General features: G+C 44.2%; 1 protein-coding gene across 1 annotated transcript in view; it reads left to right on the top strand.

Annotated features, from left to right (window-relative positions):
* Positions 1-3842: 3842 nt before the first annotated feature.
* The window catches only part of CENPU (centromere protein U), a 40988-nt gene continuing 21069 nt past the window's right edge, over positions 3843-23761 (top strand). The window contains exons 1-6 of the mRNA XM_047855505.1: positions 3843-3987; positions 6992-7040; positions 8377-8494; positions 12003-12108; positions 19868-19928; positions 20375-20617. Of these exons, the coding sequence (XP_047711461.1) occupies positions 3947-3987; positions 6992-7040; positions 8377-8494; positions 12003-12108; positions 19868-19928; positions 20375-20617 (618 nt within the window). The 5' untranslated portion in view covers positions 3843-3946. The remainder of the gene's footprint in view (positions 3988-6991; positions 7041-8376; positions 8495-12002; positions 12109-19867; positions 19929-20374; positions 20618-23761) is intronic.

Here is a 23761-nt window from a genome sequence, read left to right as displayed (position 1 = left end):
CTTTGGATTATAAGCATGTTTCCAGAATGAATTATGCTCGCAAACCAAGGTTTTCCTGTATTGATGGGCAACGGCTTCCTGAAAAAGTAATCTGCCATTGTCTTCGTAGTTTCCCAGTGACCGCATCTTCCCTTGGCTGCAACCTCTCTGATCTGCTGGGCTTTTCTTTTTCCCTTTACTGATCCTTCTCCCCTCTCGAGCCGCTGGCCTCCAGCCCCCACACTTCTGATACTTGTCTTAGGCCTTCACGTTCACTTTCTTCCACCCAGACTGGGCTCTACACCAGAGCAACTGGGAGTCTCGTCCATGTTATGGCATTACTTGCTTCATCACACCATGCGCACCCCAGAGAGCCTGGAATCCGCCCCCTTTCCTCTCCCCTTTATTCACCCAATTTGAGAATCGCTGCTCGAATCTGACAGTTTAACCGAGAAGGCAGCATGAGGGAGTGGAACCGATGTGTTTGGTATTAGAACACCTAGGCTGAAATCCTGCCTTCCCTATGACAGATGAGCTCTGCAACCAACCGTGGGCAAGTTTCTGCAGAGGAATTGGAATTGTCTGTCTCCACAGCATCCATTTCCCGCTTTCCCAATTTCCAACCCCTACCCACCACCCCAATCCCAATAGGAATCCATGTGGTTCCGGGAAGTTTGTGAGTGTATTCCAGTTCTTTGACCCCAGGAGTTGATCCAGAGGTTGTTTTTTTGTTAATGTTTTTGGGTCAAGGTTATAATCCCCAGTTGCTTGGTCAAACACAAGTCTAGATGTTGCTGGAAAGGGTGTTTTGGTTTGTTGTTTTTGTTTTTTTTTTTTAGATGTGATTAATATTTATTTAAAAAAAAATTTTTTTAACGTTTATTTATTTTTGAGACACAGAGAGAGACAGAGCATGAACGGGGGAGGGTCAGAGAGAGGGAGACACAGAATCTGAAACAGGCTCCAGGCTCTGAGCTGTCGGCACAGAGCCCGACGCGGGGCTCAACTCACGGACCTCGAGATCATGACCTGAGCCAAAGTCAGCTGCTTAACCAACTGAGCCACCCAGGCGCCCCTTAGATGTGATTAATATTTAAATAAGTAGACTTTGAGTAAAGCAGGTTATTCTCCATAATGTGGGTGAGCCTCACCCAATCAGTTGAAGGCCTTAAGAGCAAAGACTGGGATTTCCCAGTGATGAAAAAATTCTGCCTCAAGACTGCAGCCTAAAAATTCTGCCTGAGTTTCCAGCATGCTGTCCTGCAGAATTCAGACTCAAGGCTGCAACACCAACTCTTACCTGAATGTATAGGCTGCTGGCCTGCCCTCTCCAGTTCAGACTTGCCAGCCTCCACAATCGTGTGAGATAATTCCTGAACACAATCTCTCTCATGTAGATGTATATAAATATTCCATCCAGAGTGCTGAACCTCTTCCTGTATTAACAGTTGGGTACTTTATTTTTTAAATACGTATACGTGAGAGATTTATTTTATATTTATAAATATACATACATATACATATATACAGGCAGTGTGGGTGTGCACGCGCCTCCTATTGGTTCTGTTTCCCTGGAGAACACTGACACATGTAGGTATGTCACCAAAACCCCGTTAAAGCTTAAGCTTTTTTCTGGGAATACTGGGACATAGCTACTCCCTTTGTTTTGAATGGTGGAGTCCTGATGTGAGATTTGGAACAGCTGCTAGGTGCAAGCTCTGGGCTCGGATCCTAAGATCTAATGCAGGCACTACCTCTTAGCACCTGTGGGACTGCTCCTTCGTTTCCTCGTATGCAAAGTGGGCTTATAGTGCTCACCACATAGGGTTAGGGAAAGGTTGAAATGGTTTACTACCTAGAACAGTGCCTGGATCATAGTAAATGCTCAGTAAATCCAAGTGTCGCTGCCAATGCTGCTGCTGATGTACACGGCCTGATAACAAGCTGATGCATAAGAAGGGCAAGAAAATGGCCCCGTCAGAGCCCTGACAGCTTCTCAAACCTCTAGGTCAAACTGTCATCGCTGTCAAAGCCATCCTGCATCTGGGCTTTTCAGTGACATAAGCTCATAAACTCCTTTCATTTTTTACACCTATTTGGGTTCAGTTTTTATTTCATATCCAGTGCTGAACATCTTCCCGTCTTCACAGTTGGGCAGTTTCTTTTTTCGGATCCACAAGTTTGAGACCCATGGCCTTTTCCCAGAAAATGGAGCTACCTGTTGACTCTATTAAGAGTGACAAGTTTCAGTGGTCTAAACCCATCAGCAGGGTGGTACCTTCAGTTCCTGAAAGGTGATTTATTCCCCTATGGCAACTGCCCAAATGATTCCTGGGTGAGGTGATTTCAGTGAGGAGGAATCAGGAAGGGACTGGGAATGATGAAAAGATGATGGTCTTAAGGGACATGCAAATGAAAAACATAATAGGATACCATTTCAACTCACTAGTTAGGTAAAAATGTAAAAGTCTTAAAAACTCTAAGTGTTGACATGTATATAGAGCTAAGGGGACTTTTATATACTGCCGATGGGGGATGTAAACTGTAATCTACAAAACAAGGTATAAAAATTGGCATTATCATGTAAAGCTTAAAATGCCTTTATTCTGAGGCAATAATATTTCTACCAGGTCTATCTCTAGAGAACCTCTCAGATACGTGTCATATGAAACACAAGAATGTTGGGCACTGCATTGTTGATCAGAGCAAAAAGACTGAAACAACCATACACAGGGGGATGGATAAATGAAATGTGGAGTATTTACTTAAAGCACTCCAAAGACAATGAAAATGAATGAACTACAGCTACATGAATCGATGTGGCTAAATCTAAAAATCATAGCTTTGATTAAGAGCACTTGCAAAGTACATACTAAATATCATTTATATAAAGTTGAGAAATACACAGTAATTAATACATTCTTTAGGGATGTACCAAGGCTGGTGGAATGATCACGATTTATTTTCTAACGCAGTGGTGAGTACATGGGTGTTTCTGCTTGTCTTTACGTTATACATGTTATATTCTTTTGTATGCATGAAATATGTTCTTTTTATTGTGATAAAATCTACATAACATCAACTTTAGCTTTTTAACCATTTTCAACTGTACACTTTAGCGGCATGCACTTAGGTACAGGCACGTTGTTACACAACCATCCACTACTATCCATCTCCAGAACTTTTCCGTGATCCCAAACTGTGCTTTTGGAATCACAGCCACGAAATCACTGCCAAACTCAAGGTCATTAAGTATCTTTGCTCTGTTTTCTCCTTAAAGTTGCATCATTTTCCTTTTTCAGTTTAGGTCTTTGACCCATTTTAAGTTCATTTTTATTTATGGTGTGGTAAAGGCCCAACATTCTTTCGCAGAATAAATTTGTAAACAGAAAGACAGAATCGGAGAATACTAGCTCCAGAAGGGGCCCTTCCCATTTACAATGAGGAAACTAGAATAGAGGTGAAAATAACAGGCCGAGCTCACACAGCTGGCTAAAGGGCAGCAGCAGAGTCAAATCCTGCCTTGTTGGCGATGCATCTTTCTCACTGCCCAGGAGCCTAAGCGCCAGGAGCTCCCACCCGGGTTTAGACCGGGTACCCGCAGAAACACGGCGCTGCCTCTTTTCAGCTCCGGCTCCTCCCCTTCCCCGCCCCCTGGGCGGGCCCCTACGGCTCCGGAACTGCCGAGTTTAGGAAAACGGGCGCGGGCGCGGGGAAAAGCCCGGCTAACTATTGACGTCTCAGGGACCATCAGCAATTGGTTGGAAGGCGCTGACTCCAGATCCGCTTTCCTACAATCCCAGCCGGGATTTCTCAGGCGCTCCAGGACCGGGAGGACCCGCGGGATTAAACGGTCCGGGGCGGGGCGGGGCGTGCGCGCAGGCTTGGTCCAGATTGACCGCTTGGGGCGGCGCGCGGTTTGGCGGGATTTTTCTGGTTCCATTTACCCGCAGAGCCTTGGACTCGGATGGCTCCGTCGCGCCGGGTGCGGGGCCCGGGGCGCGGCGGGTAAGTACTTCGGTTCGTGCGGACGCAGCCCGGGCACCGGCGTTTACCTCTTTCGCTTCCTGCCGCGTTTTGTGCCTCTCGGAGCTGTTCGTGCTGCGTAGCGAGGCTCCCTGGCTCTGCCCCTGCGGAACTCGCTCAGGGTCTCGTCTTCCACCTATAAAATGGGAATATTGGCCCCAAGTGCATAGGGTGGCCGCGAGATTTAAAGCAGTTACAGCTGAAAGCTGCCTGGCGGGTGGAAGAGAAGGTTAGCTTTGTGTGCGCGAGTGTAGGCTGAAGTAGGCGGGAAATATTTTGAAACAAAATATCCAACAAATAACTCATTGAGCCGCCTCCTGCTTGCCAGACTTTACATTCTAGAAAGTTTGCCCTCTGGCTGGCCGTCAGGATTCTTATTTTCGAGACCCTGCCGTGTTTGTAACACGAACGTTAAAGCTGAACCAAATCTCCAGCCGGTGCACCAAGCTGTCGCTTGTTATTCTTAAAAAGGGGTCCAGGATGGGTCACATAGTTTTGTCTTAATCAAAAAGGGCATGTATTTAAATATAGGCTGCCAAACTGCTCTCCAGAATGTTATTGTTTTAAATTTTTTAATGTTTTTATTTATTTTTGAGGCAGAGACAGAGCACGAGCAGGGGAGGGGCAGAGAGAGAGGGAGACACAGAATCCGAAGCAGGCTCCGGGCTCTGCGCTGTCAGCACAGACCCCGAGGCGGGGCTCGAACTCACGGACTGTGAGATCATGACCTGAGCCGGAGTCGGCCGCTTAACCGACTGAGCCACCCAGCCGCCCCCAGAATGTTATTTTTAATGGATTCGTTGACAGTTGCCCTGCTCGCAGTGTCTTGAGCGCACCCGAAGGCCTGGTGTGGTCCTAGCTAAAGGGGTCTCGGCCTGCCATGGTGGGGACGCAAGGTCATACATACACATGTCCAGGAGTTCCTCCTGGGCTGTGGGAAGACTCCCTGTAGGAGGTGGCGTTTGTGGATGCAGGGTGACAGCGGAATGCAAGCCAGGCAGAGCTTAGGGGAAAGCCTGGAGCAGGACAGAGCAGGGAGGTGGAATGAACTGAGAGACCAGACTCCTGTGGGGACTCTTGATAGTGGGGAGAACCAAAGGCTCTCCCGATGGAGAGTCCCACTCTCTCCATGTGTGTGTATACATACAACATTTTTGCCTTTGAGACTCTTGAAATCTGTTCATCCCCCTCCCCCAAACTCACTGGTGCACATCTACCAAAACTTTTACATATGGTATCGGAGAGGTTTCCATCTTTGGAAACAGCACCTTGCTCCTACCCTTAGGTAAGGTGGAAACTTGACCTTTTTTTAAGCACAGAGGAGGCAAGAGCCAGGGGTCAGCGGAGGATAAGAAGTTCTGCAATCTGGTTTCTGGTCCTCTTTCTGTTACTTGGCTGTGTGACCTTTGATAAGTCACGTAACTTCTTTTTCCCGAACCCTGGAATCATAAATGCTGTAAAATGAATACCTGGTCTACCTTTTTCTTTGGAACGGAGAATCAAATAAGGCAGTGGTCCTTAAAGTGTTTTTAGAAATGTGCATTTGTTAGAAACGCAACAGCTCAGATCCTATCCCAGATGGATGGAATCAGAATCTCTGGGGTGGGGCCAAGCAGTCTGTTGGAAGCCTTCCAGGTGATTCTGATGTCTTAAGTTTGAGAACCACCGCTCTAAAGAGTTCCACAGTTTTGTTTACTGTGACTCACAGTAATGATGTTTTACATCCCAATTAATACACACGTGTGCACCACACACTTCTAGAACAACAAAAAAAAAGGGTTATGAAAATCAAACGTTCAATACAATCTTACATTTTCTATTCTTTTGTATTTCCTTTTTGAAAATACAGAAGAAGATGTTGAGGGAAATTCTGGGGACGTGGGTAGAATTTGAATATGGACAGTAGATTATATGATCCTATCGGTGTTCATTTTCTTAATTTGGAAATTGTACTGTGGCAATGCGTGATAATGCTCTCTTGGGAAAGGCACACTGAATTATTTAGGGGTAAAGGTGCACGTTGTCTCTAGTCTACACACACAGAGGGCGTATGAGACAACATGTGAACAGTAGGTGAACGTGGGTAGAGAATATACAGAATGTTCTTGAAATTCTATCAAATAGAACATTACTTAAAGAAATACTGATTCCGACACACCGGACTGATTTTGCTTTCCACGAATGGTGCCTGCACAGCAAGTTGTAGAGTCAGAGACTGAGTAGTGGTATCGTACCCAAGTACCCCCAGTGCCGTCCTGCGATGCCTGGTGCACGGAGGATACACGGTACATGTTCACTGGAAATACTGTTTCCCGCCCCCCCCCCCCCTCCTATTTCCAGTCTGTATTTTAGTCACTGTTGTTACATCTTGTTTACGCCTGTTGAAGATCTACAACTTTGTCCTTTTATCCCAGTGCCCAGGGGAGGGGCATTAGCGGTGGGAAGGGGAAAGCTGTGGATGTGAACTGCTGGAAATTTTGACGCGGGCGGCTTCTTGGCTGTGTGCCGCTTTGGGCAAATTTCCTCTGCAGATGGGGTTCACTTCTACTTTATAGGACCGTTGGAGCTAAATGAGGAAATATACGTGCAAGAGCCAGGATGGGTGTCGGGTGCCTAGTAAATGCCAGTGTACTTCCCTTTTGCTCTGTTCTGCAGAAACTGTCAGTCGCTACTATGACTTGTCCTCAGGGAAAAGGAAAATAGCAGGATTAAGAGTTTCTGTGTCCCTGAGGGAGAGAGGTGTGCTATTTTATACACTGGTGATATGATTTGACCTGTAAAAAAAAAAAAAAAAAATGTGTGTGTGAGATACAGGTTCTGTTTTCCCAAAGGATCTTGCCATAACCTGACTTTCTCTGGGTGCTCACTCTTTGTGCAACTGATGACAATAATCTGGGGGGAAAAATGCTTCGAAAGGGTTGCAAGTTATGGTGTTTCCCCAGTTATTTTAAATATTTCCTTTTTGTGTGTTTTTGCTGTTCTATAGTGTGAGATCTTCAAAGAACTCTATAGGAAAAACACATTCCACGAAAGATGTAAGTTATCGTCTCACTTTAATATAATTATCTCATAACTGACAGTACGAAATGATGAACGTTTTGTGGGAAGCTTCGAGTCGCGTAGACTTCACTCGGTGAGCTCAGTGTTCTATTGTAGTGAAAAGTGTATTCCTTTGCCTCCTGTCTTTGCCAGTATATTACAAAAAATGATCCCTGTTAACATTTTGAATCTTTTTTTCTGGGCCTAGGTTGGTTTTATTTTCATTTGGATATTTGATATCCTGTAAAAATTTGTACAGCTTTCTGTATTTTGCTCTTTTCACTTAGCCATTTGGCTAAAGTCCAGCATACCTGGCATGGAGTTCTTCAAGTTTTAAAGCTCTGCTCCCAGCCTGCCTTCGCGGGAAGTCCAAAGTGCCTGAAATGGATTTCTTAGCCTTCCTGACTTCTTTCTTTTCTTGGAAGGCAGCTGGAAGCTGGAGGCTGATTTGCATCTCAGAGGATGGGAAGGCCTGTCAGCTCCCCTTCTCTGGCATCCCACCCCCAAGTACTCCGTGACAGATTTTATAGTGAGGGTCTGTAAGTGGGAAAGTTTTTGTTTGGTCCATTTTACACCATCTCCTTTATATCTTCTAGAAAGTCCTCATGTTTTTTTTTCTGTAAATGGCATCCTTCCCCATTTCCCAGAGCTGTGATGGATTTTTTTTCTCATTTTCTGTATGTTTTGGTCTTTCATGAAGATTTGGGGTAGTAAATGTCATGGGGCCTGTTAGTATATTGAACCATAAACCCTTGTCTCTTCTTTGGGAGTTTTTACCCATGTGTATCCTTATGAACTTTCAGGTGCGTGGGGGAGAGGGCCCCTAGCTTCCCCTAGATCAGCAGTTGGCAAACTATGGCCCATGGGCCACATCTGGCCTGCTCCCTGTATTTGTACAACCCTGTGAGCTGAGAAAGATTTTTACCTTTCTGATTGGTTGGAACAAAATCAAAAGACAACTATCTCGTGATAGGTGAGAATGATACGAAATTCAAATTTCAATATTCATAAATAAAGTTTTATTGCGACACAGCCATGCTTAATTCTTTCTGCAAGGTCACTGTCTGCTTTCAGACTGCAGTGGCTGAGTTGAGCAGTTGCAACAGATGCAAAGCCTACTATATTGAGTCTCTGGTCCCTGATAGAATTTAGCCAGCCCCTGTCTTGGTTTTTCAAAGGGGTCTGTTTCCCCCAACTCCCCCCTCAAAAAGTGTTAAGGATCATTTCTTTAGGCAGCAACGAGAGCAGGATTATCCTTTCTAAATAAATCAACTTTGTAATGTTCCCGGTTGTTACAACTAATTCAATGACTTTGACTTTATTCACTTTTAGAAAGCTGGCCCAGAGCAGAAGCCTACTAATGTATTTGATTTTCCCGATAATTCTGGTATCTCCAGCATCAGCAGACTGGGTGAACATGAGAAAGATGAAGAACCTTATGAAATCTTCGGTTAGTATTTTAAATCTTCATCTTAAAAACTTTAACGTAGTTTATCCTAAAAACTTTGGGCTAGTTGCTAATAAAAATATGCATCGGGCTCTGTGCTGACAGCTCGGAGCCTGGAGCCTGCTTCAGATTCTGTGTCTCCCTCTCTCCCTCCACCCCTCCCCTGCGCTCTCCTTCTGTCTCTTTTTCTATCAAAAATAAACATTAAAAAAAAATTTTTTTTAATATGGCATCTTTTCAGATTTTAAAAATCAGTTGTCTGCATATGACTGTAGTGTTCTGGGGAGTACTTAATATTTTGAGTTATTTTTCTCACTTTTAAGTACATTAGAAGTAAGAACTCTTTTTTTTTAATTTTTTTTCTTTATGTTTCATTATTTATTTTGAGAGAGAGGGAGAGAGAAACAGAGCACGAGCAGGAGAGGGGCAGAGAGAGAGGGAGACACAGGATCTGAAGCAGGCTCCAGGTTCAAACCCACGAACCATGAGATCATGACCTGATCCAAAGTTGGACACTTAACGGACTGAGCTGCCCAGGCACCCCATTTAAATGTTTAAAGTCTATTAAACATTTATCAAAGCAGAACTCTTCTAGGAGCATTTGTCCACAAGCCAGTCCTGATAGGGCACCTATTATAGTACTCTGTAGAAAGAGGAATATGAACTATACTTCTCACTCCATATGACCACTCACACCATAGAGTGATTCAGTAAGGGGTTTTACTTAGAAGAGGGATAATTTTCCCTTTGCGGAAATACACAGAGGCAGAGGATGCTTCGGGAGAGCCAGGGGGGAGAGCTTCATCTGTGTTTCTTGGAGTGTGAGGAAAGCAGGGCTGGCACCTGGTCCAGGTGGGACTGCTTCTGTTTATGTCACTGGCCACTTCAGAGGTCAAAAATGAGCAGAACGTGGGCACCTGGCTCAGTCGGTTAAGCGTCCGACTTCGGCTCAGGTCACGAATCTTGCGGTCTGTGAGTTCGAGCCCGCATGCGGCTGTGTGCTGACAGCTCAGAGCCTGGAGCCTGCTTCGGATTCTGTGTCTCCCTTTCTCTCTGCTCCTCCCCTGTGCGCGCGCTCTGTCTCTCTCTCTGTGTCTCTTTCTCTCTCTCTCAAAAATAAATAGATTTTTAAAAATTTTAAAGAAAATACCTCCTTTTCAGTGGTACATTAGTGTGGCCCCCAAATTGCACAACCGTCACCATTGTCTATTCCAGAACATCCTAATCACCCCGGCGAGAAACTCTGTGCCTGTTGGCATTCAGTCCCCACCCGTCCTTCCCCCCCCCCCAGCCCCTGCCAGCCATACACCTCCTCCCTGTTTGTGCCTCTTCATACAAATGGAGTCCTACTCCGTGTTCATTTGTGACCGGCTTCTTGCATTTAGCAGAGTCTTTTCACGGTTCCTGTGTGCTGTAGCAGGCGTCATACTGCATTCCTAAAAAGTGTTTTAGCTCCGTAATCCGTTGTTTGTTTATTTTTTTTTTAATTTTTTTTTTAACGTTTTATTTATTTTTGAGACAGGGAGAGACAGAGCATGAACGGGGGAGGGTCAGAGAGAGGGAGACACAGAATCAGACACAGGTTCCAGGCTCTGAGCGGTCAGCACAGAGCCCAATGCGGGGCTCGAACTCACAAACCATGAGATCGTGACCTGAGCTGAAGTCGGCCGCTTAACCAACGGAGCCACCCAGGCGCCCCTAACCATTTTTAAAAGTACATTTCTGTGGCATCACCACGCTCCCGTTGTCCTGCAGCTATCCTCCCCATCCCCCTGCCCGAACCTCCCCTTGCCCCTAACTGAAAGCCTGTGCCCATTAAGCCACACCTCCTCATTCCCCACACCTCCCAGCCCAGCTTTCTGTTTCTGTAAATTTGACTGCTCTAGGTGCCTCCTTTGAGAGGAATCAGACAATATTTTTCCTCTTTTTTTCCACTTAATTATGTCTTCAGAGTCCCCCCCGTGTTGTAGCCTGTGTCCGAATTTCCTTTTGAAACTGAGTAATATTCCATCCTGTGTGTATGTCCAATCATCTGGCAGTGAACGCTGGGGTTGCTTTTACCTTGTGACTATTGTGAATAATGCTGCCATACACACGGGTGTTCAAACATCCATGGGAGTCCCTGCTTTCACTTCTTGGGAGCACCTACGCGGAAGTAGAGTTGCTGGGTATAAGGTAATTGTGTTCGCTTTTTTGAGGCCACAACATTCATTTTACATTTGCACTAGTAATACAGTTTCTCCGCATCCTCACTTGGGGTTGTTTTGTTGTGTTTTGTTTTGTTTTGTTTTTTGATGCTAGCCATCCAAATGGATGTGGAGTAGTATCTCATTGTGGCTTCGAGTTTTATTTTCCTAGTGACTAATGATGCTGACCATCTTTCTATGTGTCTGTTGGCCCATTTGTGTATCTGGAGCTGCCTATTCAAATCATTTATCCATTTTTAAATTGGAGTATTCATCTTGTTAAAATTGGGGTATCTCTCTTTATGTGTTGAGGTGTGAGGGTCCAGTTTGTATGACTGGTTACACACGGAGATTCGGGATTGGTTTGTTTCTCTTTTACTCTTTGTGATGGGCAGTAGTGAATAAATCCCTTTGCCTAGGTGAGGGCAACACAGAGTATATAGTGATGTTAAAATTCTGCATGGACGTGTTCACTGCTTAAGCAACTGTCTGTCTGAACCCATGCCGTTTAATCCACACCATGGTGCTTACGCTGCCACTGCCGGGCTAAAATTGCTAAAATTCAAACACAAGTGGTAGCTTGGCTCTTACCAGGCACCCCCCCCCCCCAACCCCCACTTGCAGCAATTCAACTCTCCCATTCCTGGCCGCCTCCCACCCTCCCCCAAGCTCTCCCCTCCTGCCACCAGCCCAGCCCCAGCCCAGTGTGTTGAGGTCTCTCTTTTTACCTGAGTAGGTAGGAGTGTTCTGTTCCCCCCAGGGTCCTCTTCTGTGCCTTTCCACCAAGGCCATTTGGTCGCCCTCCCTTTCATCTTGCTCGCTGAAGTTAGCTCCTTGTGCTAGTGAAAGGCTCAAACGGTGCAGGGGAAGAGAAGGAGGGAGAAGACTGGAATCCTTCCCCAGAGGGCCCCCTCCTCCCAGCTAGGAACTTGATGAGGTTCTAGAGTCCCGTGGGCCAAGCCCTGTAAGCCTCGGAGCTGATCACGAGTGTAGTGATCTCTCAAGTAGGGCCGTGATGCTCTGTCAGGTGAGGACTGAGAACGTCAGGCTTCTTTAAATTTCTTTTATATCCTTAAAAAATTTCCAGATAGCATGTAAATACAGTAATACAGGTTACCACTGATAAATGCCCACGTATTTACGAATGAAATGGTTTAAATTTCTCATTGTTGAGGTGTGAGCGCAAGAACATTCGGGAAGGAAGTAGCCTGTGTAGTTGGTAGCCATTAAAACTGAGGTCGCCGTGGTAAGGGAACAAACTTAAACGCTGCCCAAGCTGCCAGACTTTGAAAGTTGTACTTTAAAAAAAAAAATGTCTTTTGCAGACCCTCCTTTACACAGCACTGCTATATATGCTGATGAAGAAGAATTCTCCACACACTGTGGTTCACCCATCCCTTCAACTCCTGAAGGAAAAGAAGTGGAGAAAAGGTAAGCTTCTACTTTAAGCAGTTGTTTATTTGGGGTTAGTAGGATTTCTGAGACGCTCTCTCAGGTAGAGGCTTATAAAACTAAAGCTCTTTAAAGATCTTTGGAGCCAACTTAGTTTTTCCTCAAGAGAACCGGTACATAAAAACTTATTTTCAAAAATTAACATTACTTATAATTAATTATAGGTACACCTTTCCCGTCAAAGAAAACAGTCACGGGGATGTAATTACAGCATGGTGATAGAGGTGATACCGTGTTGTATGTTTGAAAGCTGCTAAGAGAGTAGATCTGGACAGTTGTCACAAGAAGAAGAAAATTTGTAGCTCTGTTTAGTGACAGACGTTAACTAAACTAATTGTGGAGATCATTTTTCAGTATATACGAGTATCCAATCGTTATGTCGTACACCTGAAACTAACATATGTCCGTTATACCTCACTTATAAAAAAATCCAGTTTAATTAAAAAAAAAAGTCATTACAATTGACATTTAACTGATTATTCTAGAAAACATGCTCGTGAAGCTAGTTTAGCTTTAAGGTTAAGACAAGGAGGGAGGGAAAGGATTTTTCAAGTTTTTATTTTAATTCGAATCACCTGGTTCTCATCACAGGTACCCTCCTTAATCCCATTACCTATTTCCCCCCACCTCCTCTCTGGTAACCATCAGTTCTTCAAAGCTAAGATTCTGCTTCTTGGTTTGCCTCTCTCTCTCTCTCTCTCTCTCTTTTTTTTAAACCGTTTGCTCCTTTGTTTTGTTTCTGTATACATCATATGGGATTTGTCTTTCTCTGACTGACTGACTTTGCTTAGCATAATAGTCTCCAGCTCCATCCATGTCATTACAAATAGCAATATTTCATTCTTTTTTAATGGCTGAGTAATATTCCATTGTATATATGTACCACCGCTTTATCCGTTCACAAATTGATGAACATTTGGGCCGCTTCCATGATTTGGCTAGTGTAACTAATGTTGCTATAAACATAGGGGTGCACGTACCCTTGGAATTAGGGTTTTTGCATTCTTTGTGTAAAAACTCAGTAGTGCAATTCCTGGATCATAGGGTAGTTCTATTTTGAACTTTTTGAGGAACCTCTGTACTGTCTTCCACAGTGGCTGCACCAGTTTGCATCCCCACCAACAGCGCGTGATGGTTACTTTGTCTCCACATCTTCATCAACACCTATTGTTTTTGGGTTGTTGATTTTGGCCATTCTGACAGGTGCGAGGTTTTGATTTGCATTTCCCTGAGGATAAGTGATGGTCGTCTTTTCATGTGTCTGTTGCCATCTGGATACCTTTTTGGAGAAATATCTGTTCATGTCTTCTGCCCAGTGTATAATTGGATTATTGGGGGTTTTCTTAGGTGCTGAGTTTTGTAAATGCTTTATACATCTTGGATGTTACCCCTTTTTCAGATATGTTATTTGCAAAATTCTCCCATTCTGTAGGTGGCCTTTTCGTTTTGTTGACTTTTTCCTTTGCTCTGCAGAACCTTTTTGTTATAATGAAGCCCCATCAGTTTATTTTTGCTTGTGGTTCCCTTGCCTCAGGAGACCTGTCTAAAAAAAGGTTGCTATGGCTAATGCCAAATGTTACTCCCTGTGCTGTCTCCTAGGATTTTTATGGTTTCAGGTCTCACAGTTAGGTCTTTCATCAATTTTGAGTTTATTTTTGTGTATGGTGCAAGAAAGTGGTCCAGTTGTCCCAGCACCATTTGCCGAAGAGACTGTCCTTTTCCCATTGGATATTCTTTCCTGCTTTGTCAAAGATTTATTGACCATAGGGTTGTGGGTTTGTTTCTGGGTTTTCTATTCTGTTGATCTTTGTGTCTATTTTTGTGCAGTCCCATAGTGGCATATTACATATCACGGCTTTGTAATATAACTTAAAGTCCAGAGTTGTGATGACTCCAAGATTTGCTTTTGCTTTTGCTTTTGCTTTTGCTTTTCAAGGTTGCTTTGGCTATTTGGGGTCTTTTGTGGTTACATACATGTTTTAGGATTGTTTGTTCTAGTTCTGTGAAAAATACTGTTGGGGCAGCTGGGTGGCTCAGTCAGTTAAGCATCTAACTCTTGATTTCAGCTCAGGTAATGATCTCACAGTTCATGGGATCAAGCCCTGCATTGGGCTCTGCACTGACATCGTGGAGCCTGCTTGAGATTCTCTCTCTCCCTCTCTCTCTGCCCATCTGCTGCTTGTATTCTCTCAAAGTAAATAAATAAACATTTAAAAAAATGCTGTTGGTATTTTGATAGGGATTGCATCAAATGTATAGATTGCTTTGGGTAGTGTAGACATTTTAACAATATTTGTTCTTCCAGTCCATGAACACGGAATGTTTTTCCATTTCTTTGTGTCGTCTTCAATGTCTTTCATCAGTGTTTTATAGTTTTCAGAGTACAAGTCTCTTACGCCAGTGATTAGATTTATTCTTAGGTGTCTTATTGTTTTGGGTGCAGTTGTAAATAGGATTTATTCCTTCATTTCTCTTTCTTCTGCTTCATCATTGGTGTATAGAGATGCAACAGATTTCTGTGCCTTAATTTTGTATCTTGCAACTTCACTGAATTCATTTATCAGTTCTCGCCGTGTTTTGATGGAGTCTTTTGGGTTTTCTACATAGAGTATCTTATCTGTAAAGAGTCGCTTCTTCCTTATGAGGATTTCTTTCTTTTTGTTGTCTGATTGCTGTGGCTAGTACTTCTAGTACTATGTTGAATAAAAGTGGTGAGAGGGAACATCCCTGTCTTGTTCCTGATCCTAGGGGAATAGATGAATTTTTTACCATCGAGTATGTTAGCTGTGGATTTTTCATATATGCCCTTTATTATGATAAGTTCCCTGTAAACCTACTTTGTTGAGGGTTTTTATCATGAATGGATGTTGTACTTTGTCAAATGCTTTTTCTGCTTCTATTGAAATAACCTTATGGTTCTTATCCTTTTATTGATGTGTTGTGTCACATTTATTTGTGAATATTAAACCACCCTTACAGCCCAGAAATAAATCCGACTTGATTGTGGTGAACGATTTTTTTTAACGTGTTGTTGGATTCAGTTTGCTAGTATTTTGTTGAGGATTTTGCATCTGTGTTCATCAGAGATATTGGCCTGTAGTTCTCTTTTTTTGTGGTGTCTTTATCTGGTTTTGATATCAGGATAATGCTGGCCTCATAGAATGGATTTGGAAGTTTTCCTTCCTTTACTGTTTTTCGGAATAGTTTAAAAAGAAAACAATTTTTTTTTTTTTTTAATTTTTTTTAATGTTTATTTTTGAGACAGAGACCGAGCACGAGTGGGGGAGGGGCAGAGAGAGAGAGGGAGACACAGAATCTGAAACAGGCTCCAGGCTCTGAGCTGTCAGCACAGAGCCCAACGTGGGGCTTGAACCCAAGAACCGTGAGATCATGACCTGAGCTGAAGTCAGACGCTTAACCGACTGAGCCACCCAGGCGCCCCATAAAAGAAAACAATTCTATGCATTGGCCTGTTTTAGATACCTCATATAGGTGGAATAATACAGTATTTATTTGTCCCTCTGTAACTGGCTTATTTCCCTCAGCATCATTTTAATATCAAGTTCTTAAATATGTACCACCTCAGGGCCTTTGCATGTACCATCTCAGGTGCCCAGATTGCTCTTCTGTAGGCCTTCTGTAAGGCTTGCTCCTATGCTTCCTTTTAGATTTCAGATGTCACCATATCATAGCAATCCACTCTGCTGCCTCATAGAAAATATCACCTTTCTTCATCAGTATATTTTCTTTACTCTGATCTTTTTCTCATAGCATTCACCTCTACCAAGCCAATATTTTATGTTCGTTTTTTAATTTTTTTTTAATGTTTATTTTTGAGAGCGAGAGAGAGAGCGTTGAGTGGGGGAAGGGCAGAGAGAGAGGGAGACACAGAATCTGAAGCAGGCTCCAGGCTCCAAGCTGTCAGCACAGAGCCTGATGCAGGGATTGAACTCACGAACTGTGAGATCCTGAGCTGAAGTTGGACGCTTAACTGACTGAGCCGCCCAGGCGCCCCTATGTTCATTTTTTAATTTGTTCATTGTCTCTCCCCAATAGGAGTAGCTTAAAAAGCAGAACTTTGTTCTGTTCCCTGCTGTTCCTCGGGTGCCTAGAACACCACCTGGCACGCAGTAGGCATTCAGTGAATATTTGAATCCCTTTGTTCGTGAGGTGTAAGTGCAGTGCCCTGGTTAAGGCAACTGGCCCTCAACCTCTTGTGCCAGTTCAGGTCCTCGTTAGGCCACTTCTAAGGTATTGGGCCTGGGGCCAGACCTTTAACTTCTTAATTCCTTCATCTGGAAAGTAAAGTAGTAGTACAATCTACGTCATGGATTGTTTAAGATGAATTTATCCTCTTAAGCTCTTAAAACTGGTTGGTACATAGTGAACTTTCAAATACGAGCTATTATTGTTTGTATTTTGTCAGCATTCATTGAGCACCGCCCACATGCCTAGCCCTGTGTGAGGCTCTCGGTTTACAGTAATAACTCAGAGTGGACATAATCCTTGTTGTCCTGGAGCTTATGGAACAGTAGATATTACTGAAGGATCCCTGATGAACCTCACGGGGAAGCGGGTGACCCTGTGATGGGAATTGGGTTGGTGGGGTGGGGGAGGAGTGAATGTTCCATGGAGGTGAAATGGTAGGCACAAAGGCCCCGTGGTGGCAGGGAGCAGAGGGCGTCTGTGGGACTGAAGAGAGCTGGGGTGACTCGGGGTATGGAGACTGAAGAGGGGAGCACACTGCAAGATAGTAATTACTTTGTCACGGATGGTAAAGCGTGCTGGTTGTCTGCCCCAGTGTCTTCCCCTCCTTCCTCGGTGACAGCACATTTGATGTTAGCCGAGCATGTGGCTGTCAGAATGAAGAGTGGATCTCCTAGCTTCTCTTGCCCCTAAGGTGTCTTCGTGACTGAATTTTTGCAGCTTCCATAAGTGTCTTTATAGGGAGGATTATGCCCTTCTTTGCTCCTTCCTTCTTCCTTATGGTGGAAGTGGATGTGGCAGCTGAAGCTTGAGCGGGTGTTGTGGGCAGGGAGAGTCGAGCCGTGAAGTGGAAGGAATACGGGTCTCTGATCACGGTGGGACTGTCCAAATTTCCATGAATGATCTCGTGTTTTATTAAGAGGCAAATAAAGTGTCTTGTTTAAACCATTTTGGGGGTATATTTTCTAGCATTGCAGCCACACCTAATCCCATCGTATGTAGTTGGTAAGGAGTTTTGTCCTGAAGCTCAGCAGTTAAGGAATTTTAAGAAAGCGTGGCGTGGCCAGGTAAAAACTGCATGTAAAAACTGTCCCTCTGGCTGCTGTGTGGAAAATGGATTTGAGAGAGGCAGGAGTGCACTGGAGAGACCAGTCTGGAAGTGTTTTAGTAGCCCAGGGCCGACAGGACTAGGGCAGTTACAACAGAGGGAAAAAGTGACTGGGCTTAAGCAATAGAAAGTCAACCAGCGGGCTTGGTGGTGGGTTGGCTCTAGGAGGGTGGGTAAGAGTTACTGGCAGACTACTGGCTTTCTGGTTTGTACACGTGGGTCGATGACAGTGCCCGTGACTAGCGCTTAATCCTACAAGATGCAGTAACTTCATCCTGAGGCCATCATGAATTGGTGTAGACATGGCAAAGCTATGTACTTGGGTCTGGCACTCAGAGGAGAGGGCCAAGCTGGACTTGTGGCTGAAGTTGTTGGCCTCTTGGTGGTGGGGGTGTGGAGCTGTGGGCGAGTGGGGCCTCGCGGGGGGAGGCTGCCCGAGAGCAGGCGAGGACGGGGCCCCCCTCTTGAAAGCCCACCTGCCGTCCCGAAGAGAGGAAGGAGCTTGTGAAGGAGAGAAGAAAAGCATCTGGAGGCAAAAGAAGAAAACCAGGGCAGCGCTTGTTCACAGGAGTAGCAGAGGGAGTGTGTGTTGGGTGGTCAGGTGGCCCGAGTGCAGTTGAGAAGCAAGTCATGCAAGGACTGAACGGGTGCATTGTATTTAACCATATGGATGTCCTTGGTAATCTCGGTTTTGATCGTGAGGTAAGCTCCCCCAAAATAAACTATTTGGTAAGTTAGGGTCTGTGTGTGGACACAAAGGGGAGTCAAGGCAGCGGGAAGGCACTGGAGAGAGAGCGGCATTTCCCAGGACTCGCGGAGGCATCAGCACCTGCTGTCTCTTACCAGGGATGTGTTCGGTTCTTTGTTCCTTGATCTCCTTGCTCCCTCGCCGCTGTGTGCACAGGTGATGGTGCCCTTAGCTCTCTTCTCTCCACCCGCCCCGAATATTACCGTCATGCCTCTGCTCCCCTCGTCTGTCTGTCTGGCCCCGCCTTTCTCCAGGGCACGCCATATCCTGGCTCCGCCGGGTACCCCTAGATGCCCACAGGCACCCTGGATTCCACAAAGGCAAAACCGAGCTCAGTCCTTTCCTCTCTCACCCGGTGTCAACAGGCTCCTTCCGCATTCTCTAGATTAACGGCCTTGCTGTCACCTGGGCATCATCCCCAGTGTCTTTTATCTCTGACCAGTCCTGTTCGTGTGGCCTGTGATGACCCAGAGGGCCTGCGTTTTCCTCTCCCTGCCCTGCCACAGCGTAAGCCCTTGCTGATCTCGCCAGCACTCCCGCAGCAAAGCCCGGCCTGCTGTCCTTGGCTCCGGGATTGCTCTCTCCCTCTGGCCCGCCCACCATACGGCTTCCAGCGCCATCCTTCTGAAATGCCAGCCTTCTGTCCCTGGCATGCCTCGCACCCTTGAGGGGCTCTCTGTGGCCTGTGTGCACGGCGTAGAAGGCCGCTGTGCCAGGCCAGGTAAGTACACTGAGGCAGAATTAGAACAGAAGAGGTTTATTAGTAGACCTTTCTGTGAAACTTAAAGGTAGAAGAATGGGACCGGGCAGAGATGGACTCAGACTGTAGGGCAGCCCTTGCGGTTCTGGCCAACTCACGGAGGGAACCCTGGCCGAGGGGCTGCTTGTTCATGGAGCCCTGGAGTGGGCAGAAATGGCCAGGCCTGCTACTGTCTTTGGCCTTCCTACCAGACAGTGGACTTAAAGGAGAGTTCTCATTTTTAATTTTTTTTAATGTTTATTTATTTTTGAGAGAGAGAGAGAGAGTGCAAGAGGGGGAGGTGCAGAGAGAGAAGGAGACACAGAATCCAAAGCAGGCTCCAAGCTCTGAGCCGTCAGCACAGAGCCGGACGCGGGGCACGAACCCATGAACCACGAGATCATGATCTCAGCCAAAGTCGCACACTTGACTGAGCCACCCCGGCGCCCCTGAAGGCTCTCATTTTTAAAGTAATTTTATTCACTGCGCTTTGCATTTTGAAGTTGGTATTAAATGAATGTTGAATTGAATGAAAAAAATGAATTCTCATCTCTCATCAGAAGTTTAGGATAATTTTTTTTCCGTTTCAAAGAAAAAAAGGGTATTCCTTTTTATATCCCCTAATGATATGTCTAGCATCTGTGGGTTAGCTTTTAGTTCAACTGGTGGCCCATGTACCTGGGAGTGGGAACGCCAGGGAAAGGGCATTTCTTAGACATGACCACATGTCATGTGGTGCAGTAACAGGACCACATGTTGGTCCACACGCTTGGCTGCCCTGGGCGTCGGAAGAAGTGGGAGGTGACCCATAAATCCGGGACACGTGAGAAATCTCACTAAATTGAGCTTGTTTTCATATTGGATGAGCAACCTCTATGCAGCATGTGAATAAAAATGAAGGAAGTGTAAGATGTTGATGGTTTATTCTTTCGCACAGGTCAGACACTTACGAAATCGAAGCAAGTGAAGACACGTCTGTAGAAATGAGTGCAAAAAAGGTGTGTAGGAGTGTTCTCTTCTATCTTTTGCAACATATTTCGTATCCTATCTCGATTGGAGGCAAGCAGAGAAAATGTGCACCTTTTACACAGAGGAAGAATGTTACGTTTCAGAAGATACTTTTAGAGTAAAAAGGGAAATGTGTTTTTATGTCTTAAGTGCTTTTCACTACATAGGTCTCAAACCCGCATGTACCCTGTCAGTTTTCATAGCATTCCTGTGTTTAGTTCGGGGTCTACAGAGGCAGAGTGAACTTGGAGTGTTCACATGGAGCCTTTAAATCTGGGTTTCCCCACTTACCCACTAATTTTGTTGCCTTCTTCCTATTATGTTCAGGCTTGAGGGTGGGAAATGAGAAATGTGGATTTTAAGGCTGTCTACTATTACAGGAAGGATGGTAAGCATTTGTGTTTCCTAAACCAGTAATGCTGATTTCTTGGCATAGCCAGCAAGAAAAGTCAAGCCCATTAGCAATGAATCTGAAAGCCCCGAAGAAGGTCATATAAGAAGGAAAGTTAAACCAGCGGAGAAAATGAGTACAGAGCAATGTGAACCTGTTCCAGATACACCACATATATCTTCGGAACTTCCAGAGAAACCAGCTGAGTCCACCACTCCTAAAAGAGTCGGACCCCTTAGCGCCACGTCTGGTGTTGAAAAAGCGACCCTGGCGACAGAAAGTCGGTCGGTAAGAGCGTGTCTGTCATCTCCGTTGGGGAGAAAAAAAGGTGACTGAAAAATGTTGAGGTGGAAAATAAAGCATTTCCTCTCTTTCCTTTGATTCTTTAAAAAGCTAATACGTATTGTTGTTATAAAAATGTTTATTTTAGAAAATTCAGAAGGTGTAGAAAGGAGGATGAGATCACCCACGATCCCATCCCCGTAAAAGATGCGTGCTCTTTGATCTGTGCGCCTCAGTCCCTTAACGGAGCTTTTTCCTCCCCCTGAGTGGACCGACCTGGTCACTTGGTATTCTGGGATGCCATTTTCACAAGTGCACGACATTTCCTTCATGAATGCGCCACAGTTTAATCTCTTACGAATGAATGGTTGCAATCAAAAATTTTTAGGTGCTTTCATTCATGAATTTCTTCCTAGCTAAATCTTTGTGTACACCCTCGATCATTTCCGTAGAAAAACATTGCTAAGATAAGATTTCCGGGTCCTAAACACTCTGTTTTAAATTCGTGGCATATGTTATCTTTGGGACAAACTCTTAATATGTCATTTTATCCATTTGGCTTAATGCTTTGAATAATTCTCATTCATGTTCAAAAAGAATTCTAAGTATATTGTGTTCCTGCTGCCTCATTCTCCGCTTTCCGTCTTCCTCCCCCACTGAACAGGTAACATTTCGGCTGGTTTCTGTGTTCTCTTCCTGAGTTTCCTTCTGCTCAAATAAACAAAGAGGGATCTATTTTCTCTTACTGTCCCCTTTCTATGCAAACAGAAGCGTATTCATGTTGATCTGCCTCTTTCTGGTCTGTCTGGTGAACATCCCACGTGAACTTGAGTTGGCAGTTGTTGGAGGTTTTCTGTGAATGTCCTCTCAGGTCAAGTTGATGGACATGCGTTCAGATATTATGTCTCCCTAGAGTCTTTTTATGGTGCAGGGATAGTCTACTTGATGACAAAGGAAATGTTTTAGGTGTTTGTTAATATCCCAGTTTTGCGGATTCTCTTTAGTTCTCTGAAGTTTTGCATTGTGAATTTTGTAGCTTTGTTCTTTGTTTTGTCAATTTTAGACTTATAGTTGCACAGATAGTTCAGGAAGTTCCCACACATTTTTTCCCCATCTTAATCTAATTCTTAGATTTTACATAACCAAAGTGTGGTGATTAAAACCAGGAAATTAACCTTGACATAATACTGTTATCTCAAGTACAGAAACTATGTTTTTAATTAATTCCATGCTTACTTAACGTTCTATGTTCTTGATTAGTGGCTGTTATCATTATGTTCTGATATCATTAGGAAATGTCTCCTTGTAATTTCTTATAGTATTTTTTTGTCTTGAAATACATAGTGTTCGATATTCATATAACCCAGCAGCTTTCTTATGCTCACTTTGCACGGTATATCTCTTTTCACCCATTTGTTTACAACCTGTTTATTTTTTCCAGTTTTGTTGAGATATAATAGATATATAACATTGTGTAAGTTTAAGGTGTTGGTTTGATACAATTATATGTTGCAAAATTAACCACAGTGGTATTAGTTAATATCCCTATCACTTCACATAATTATCATTTCTTTTTGGAAGTGAAGAACATTTAAGATCTAGTCTGTTGGCAGCTTTCAAGTATATAATACAGTATCATTAACTATAATCACTCTGTTGGACATTCCATTCCCAGAACTTATTCGTCTTATAATTGGATCTTTGGGCCAACACCTCCCCATTTCCCCCAGCCCCTAGTAACCACCATTTCTGTCTGTGTCTATGAGTTCAGCTTTTTTTTTTTTTTTTTTTTTTTTTTGAGAGAAAGCTCGGGCATGTGTACAGACAAGTGGAGGAGGGGCAGAGGGAGTCCAAAATCAGGAGTCAGACACTCACCCGACTGAGCCACCCAGTAAATGGCCACCCCAAGCCCATTTACTTTTGATGTAATTTTTAAGTATAATCAAGTTCAAGTCTGCCATCTTATTACTGTTTTCCATTTTTCCTTCGTTTTTTTCTTTCTGTTGCTAATTTTGGATTAACTGAATATATTTTGGTATTCCATTTTCTCTCCTCTATTTACTTCTCAGTTATCCTCTTAATTTTTTTTTATTAATGTTTATTTATTTTTGAGAGAGACGGGGAGGGAGAGGCAGGGAGAGAGGGAAACAGAGGATCTGAAGTAGGCTCCACGTTGTCAGCACAGAGCCCGATGCGGGGGCTGCAACTCACGAGCCGTGAGGTCATGACCTGAGCCGAAGTCGGATGCTTAACCAGTTGAGCCACCCAGGCGCCCTGTGCCTCTTAATTTTTTTATGAGTATTTTTTTTTTCAGTGGTTGCGTCTGGGTTTAAAAATTTGTATCCGTCTGGGGCACCTGGGTGGCTCCGTGGGTTGAGCCTCTGACTTCGGCCCAGGTCATGATCTCGCGGTTCGTGAGTTCGAACCCCACATCGAGCTCTGTGCTGACAGCTCAGAGCCTGGTGCCTGCTTTGGGTTCTGTGTCCCACTCTCTCTGCCCCTCCTCTGCTTACACTCTGTCTCTCAAAAATTGATAAACATAAAACTAAAAACTTTGCATCCTTCAATTGGCAAAGTGCACTTAGTATGTTACCACTTCCTACCATACATCCTACTTCCTGACAGTTGACCATTTCCCACTACATGAATCTAATTACATAACAATATTATTCCGTTTCTCCATCCGTCATCCTCTGTGCTGTTTTTGTCACGTGTTTTACTTCTACATACATTGTAAACCTAACCTTACGATATTGTCATTTTTGCTTGAAACAGCTATTTCTTAAGGAAATTATGAAAAGGAAAAAATATCTAGTTTTTATGGTTACCCACTGATTTTTCTTTTCCAGTTGTCTTTTCTCTTTCCTATAGATCTGCGTTTCCTTCTAATACCTTTTCTCTTCAGCCTAAAGAACATCCTGTAGCAACCCTTTAGTGCAGGTCTGCTGGCAACATTTTCTCTCATTTTCTTGATCTGAAAGTGTCTTTATTCACCTCGTTTTTATTTTTTTTTAATTTTTTTTAAATGTCTACTTTTTTTTTTTTTTTAACGTTTATTTATTTTTGAGACCGAGAGAGACAGAGCATGAACGGGGGAGGGTCAGAGAGAGGGAGACACAGAATCGGAAACAGGCTCCAAGCTCCGAGCTG

Source organism: Prionailurus viverrinus, chromosome B1 (assembly GCF_022837055.1).
Source record: "Prionailurus viverrinus isolate Anna chromosome B1, UM_Priviv_1.0, whole genome shotgun sequence".
NCBI classification, from domain to species: domain Eukaryota; kingdom Metazoa; phylum Chordata; class Mammalia; order Carnivora; family Felidae; genus Prionailurus; species Prionailurus viverrinus.
The sequence above is the reverse complement of the archived record's forward strand: the minus strand, read 5'-3'. Positions and strand labels throughout refer to the sequence as shown.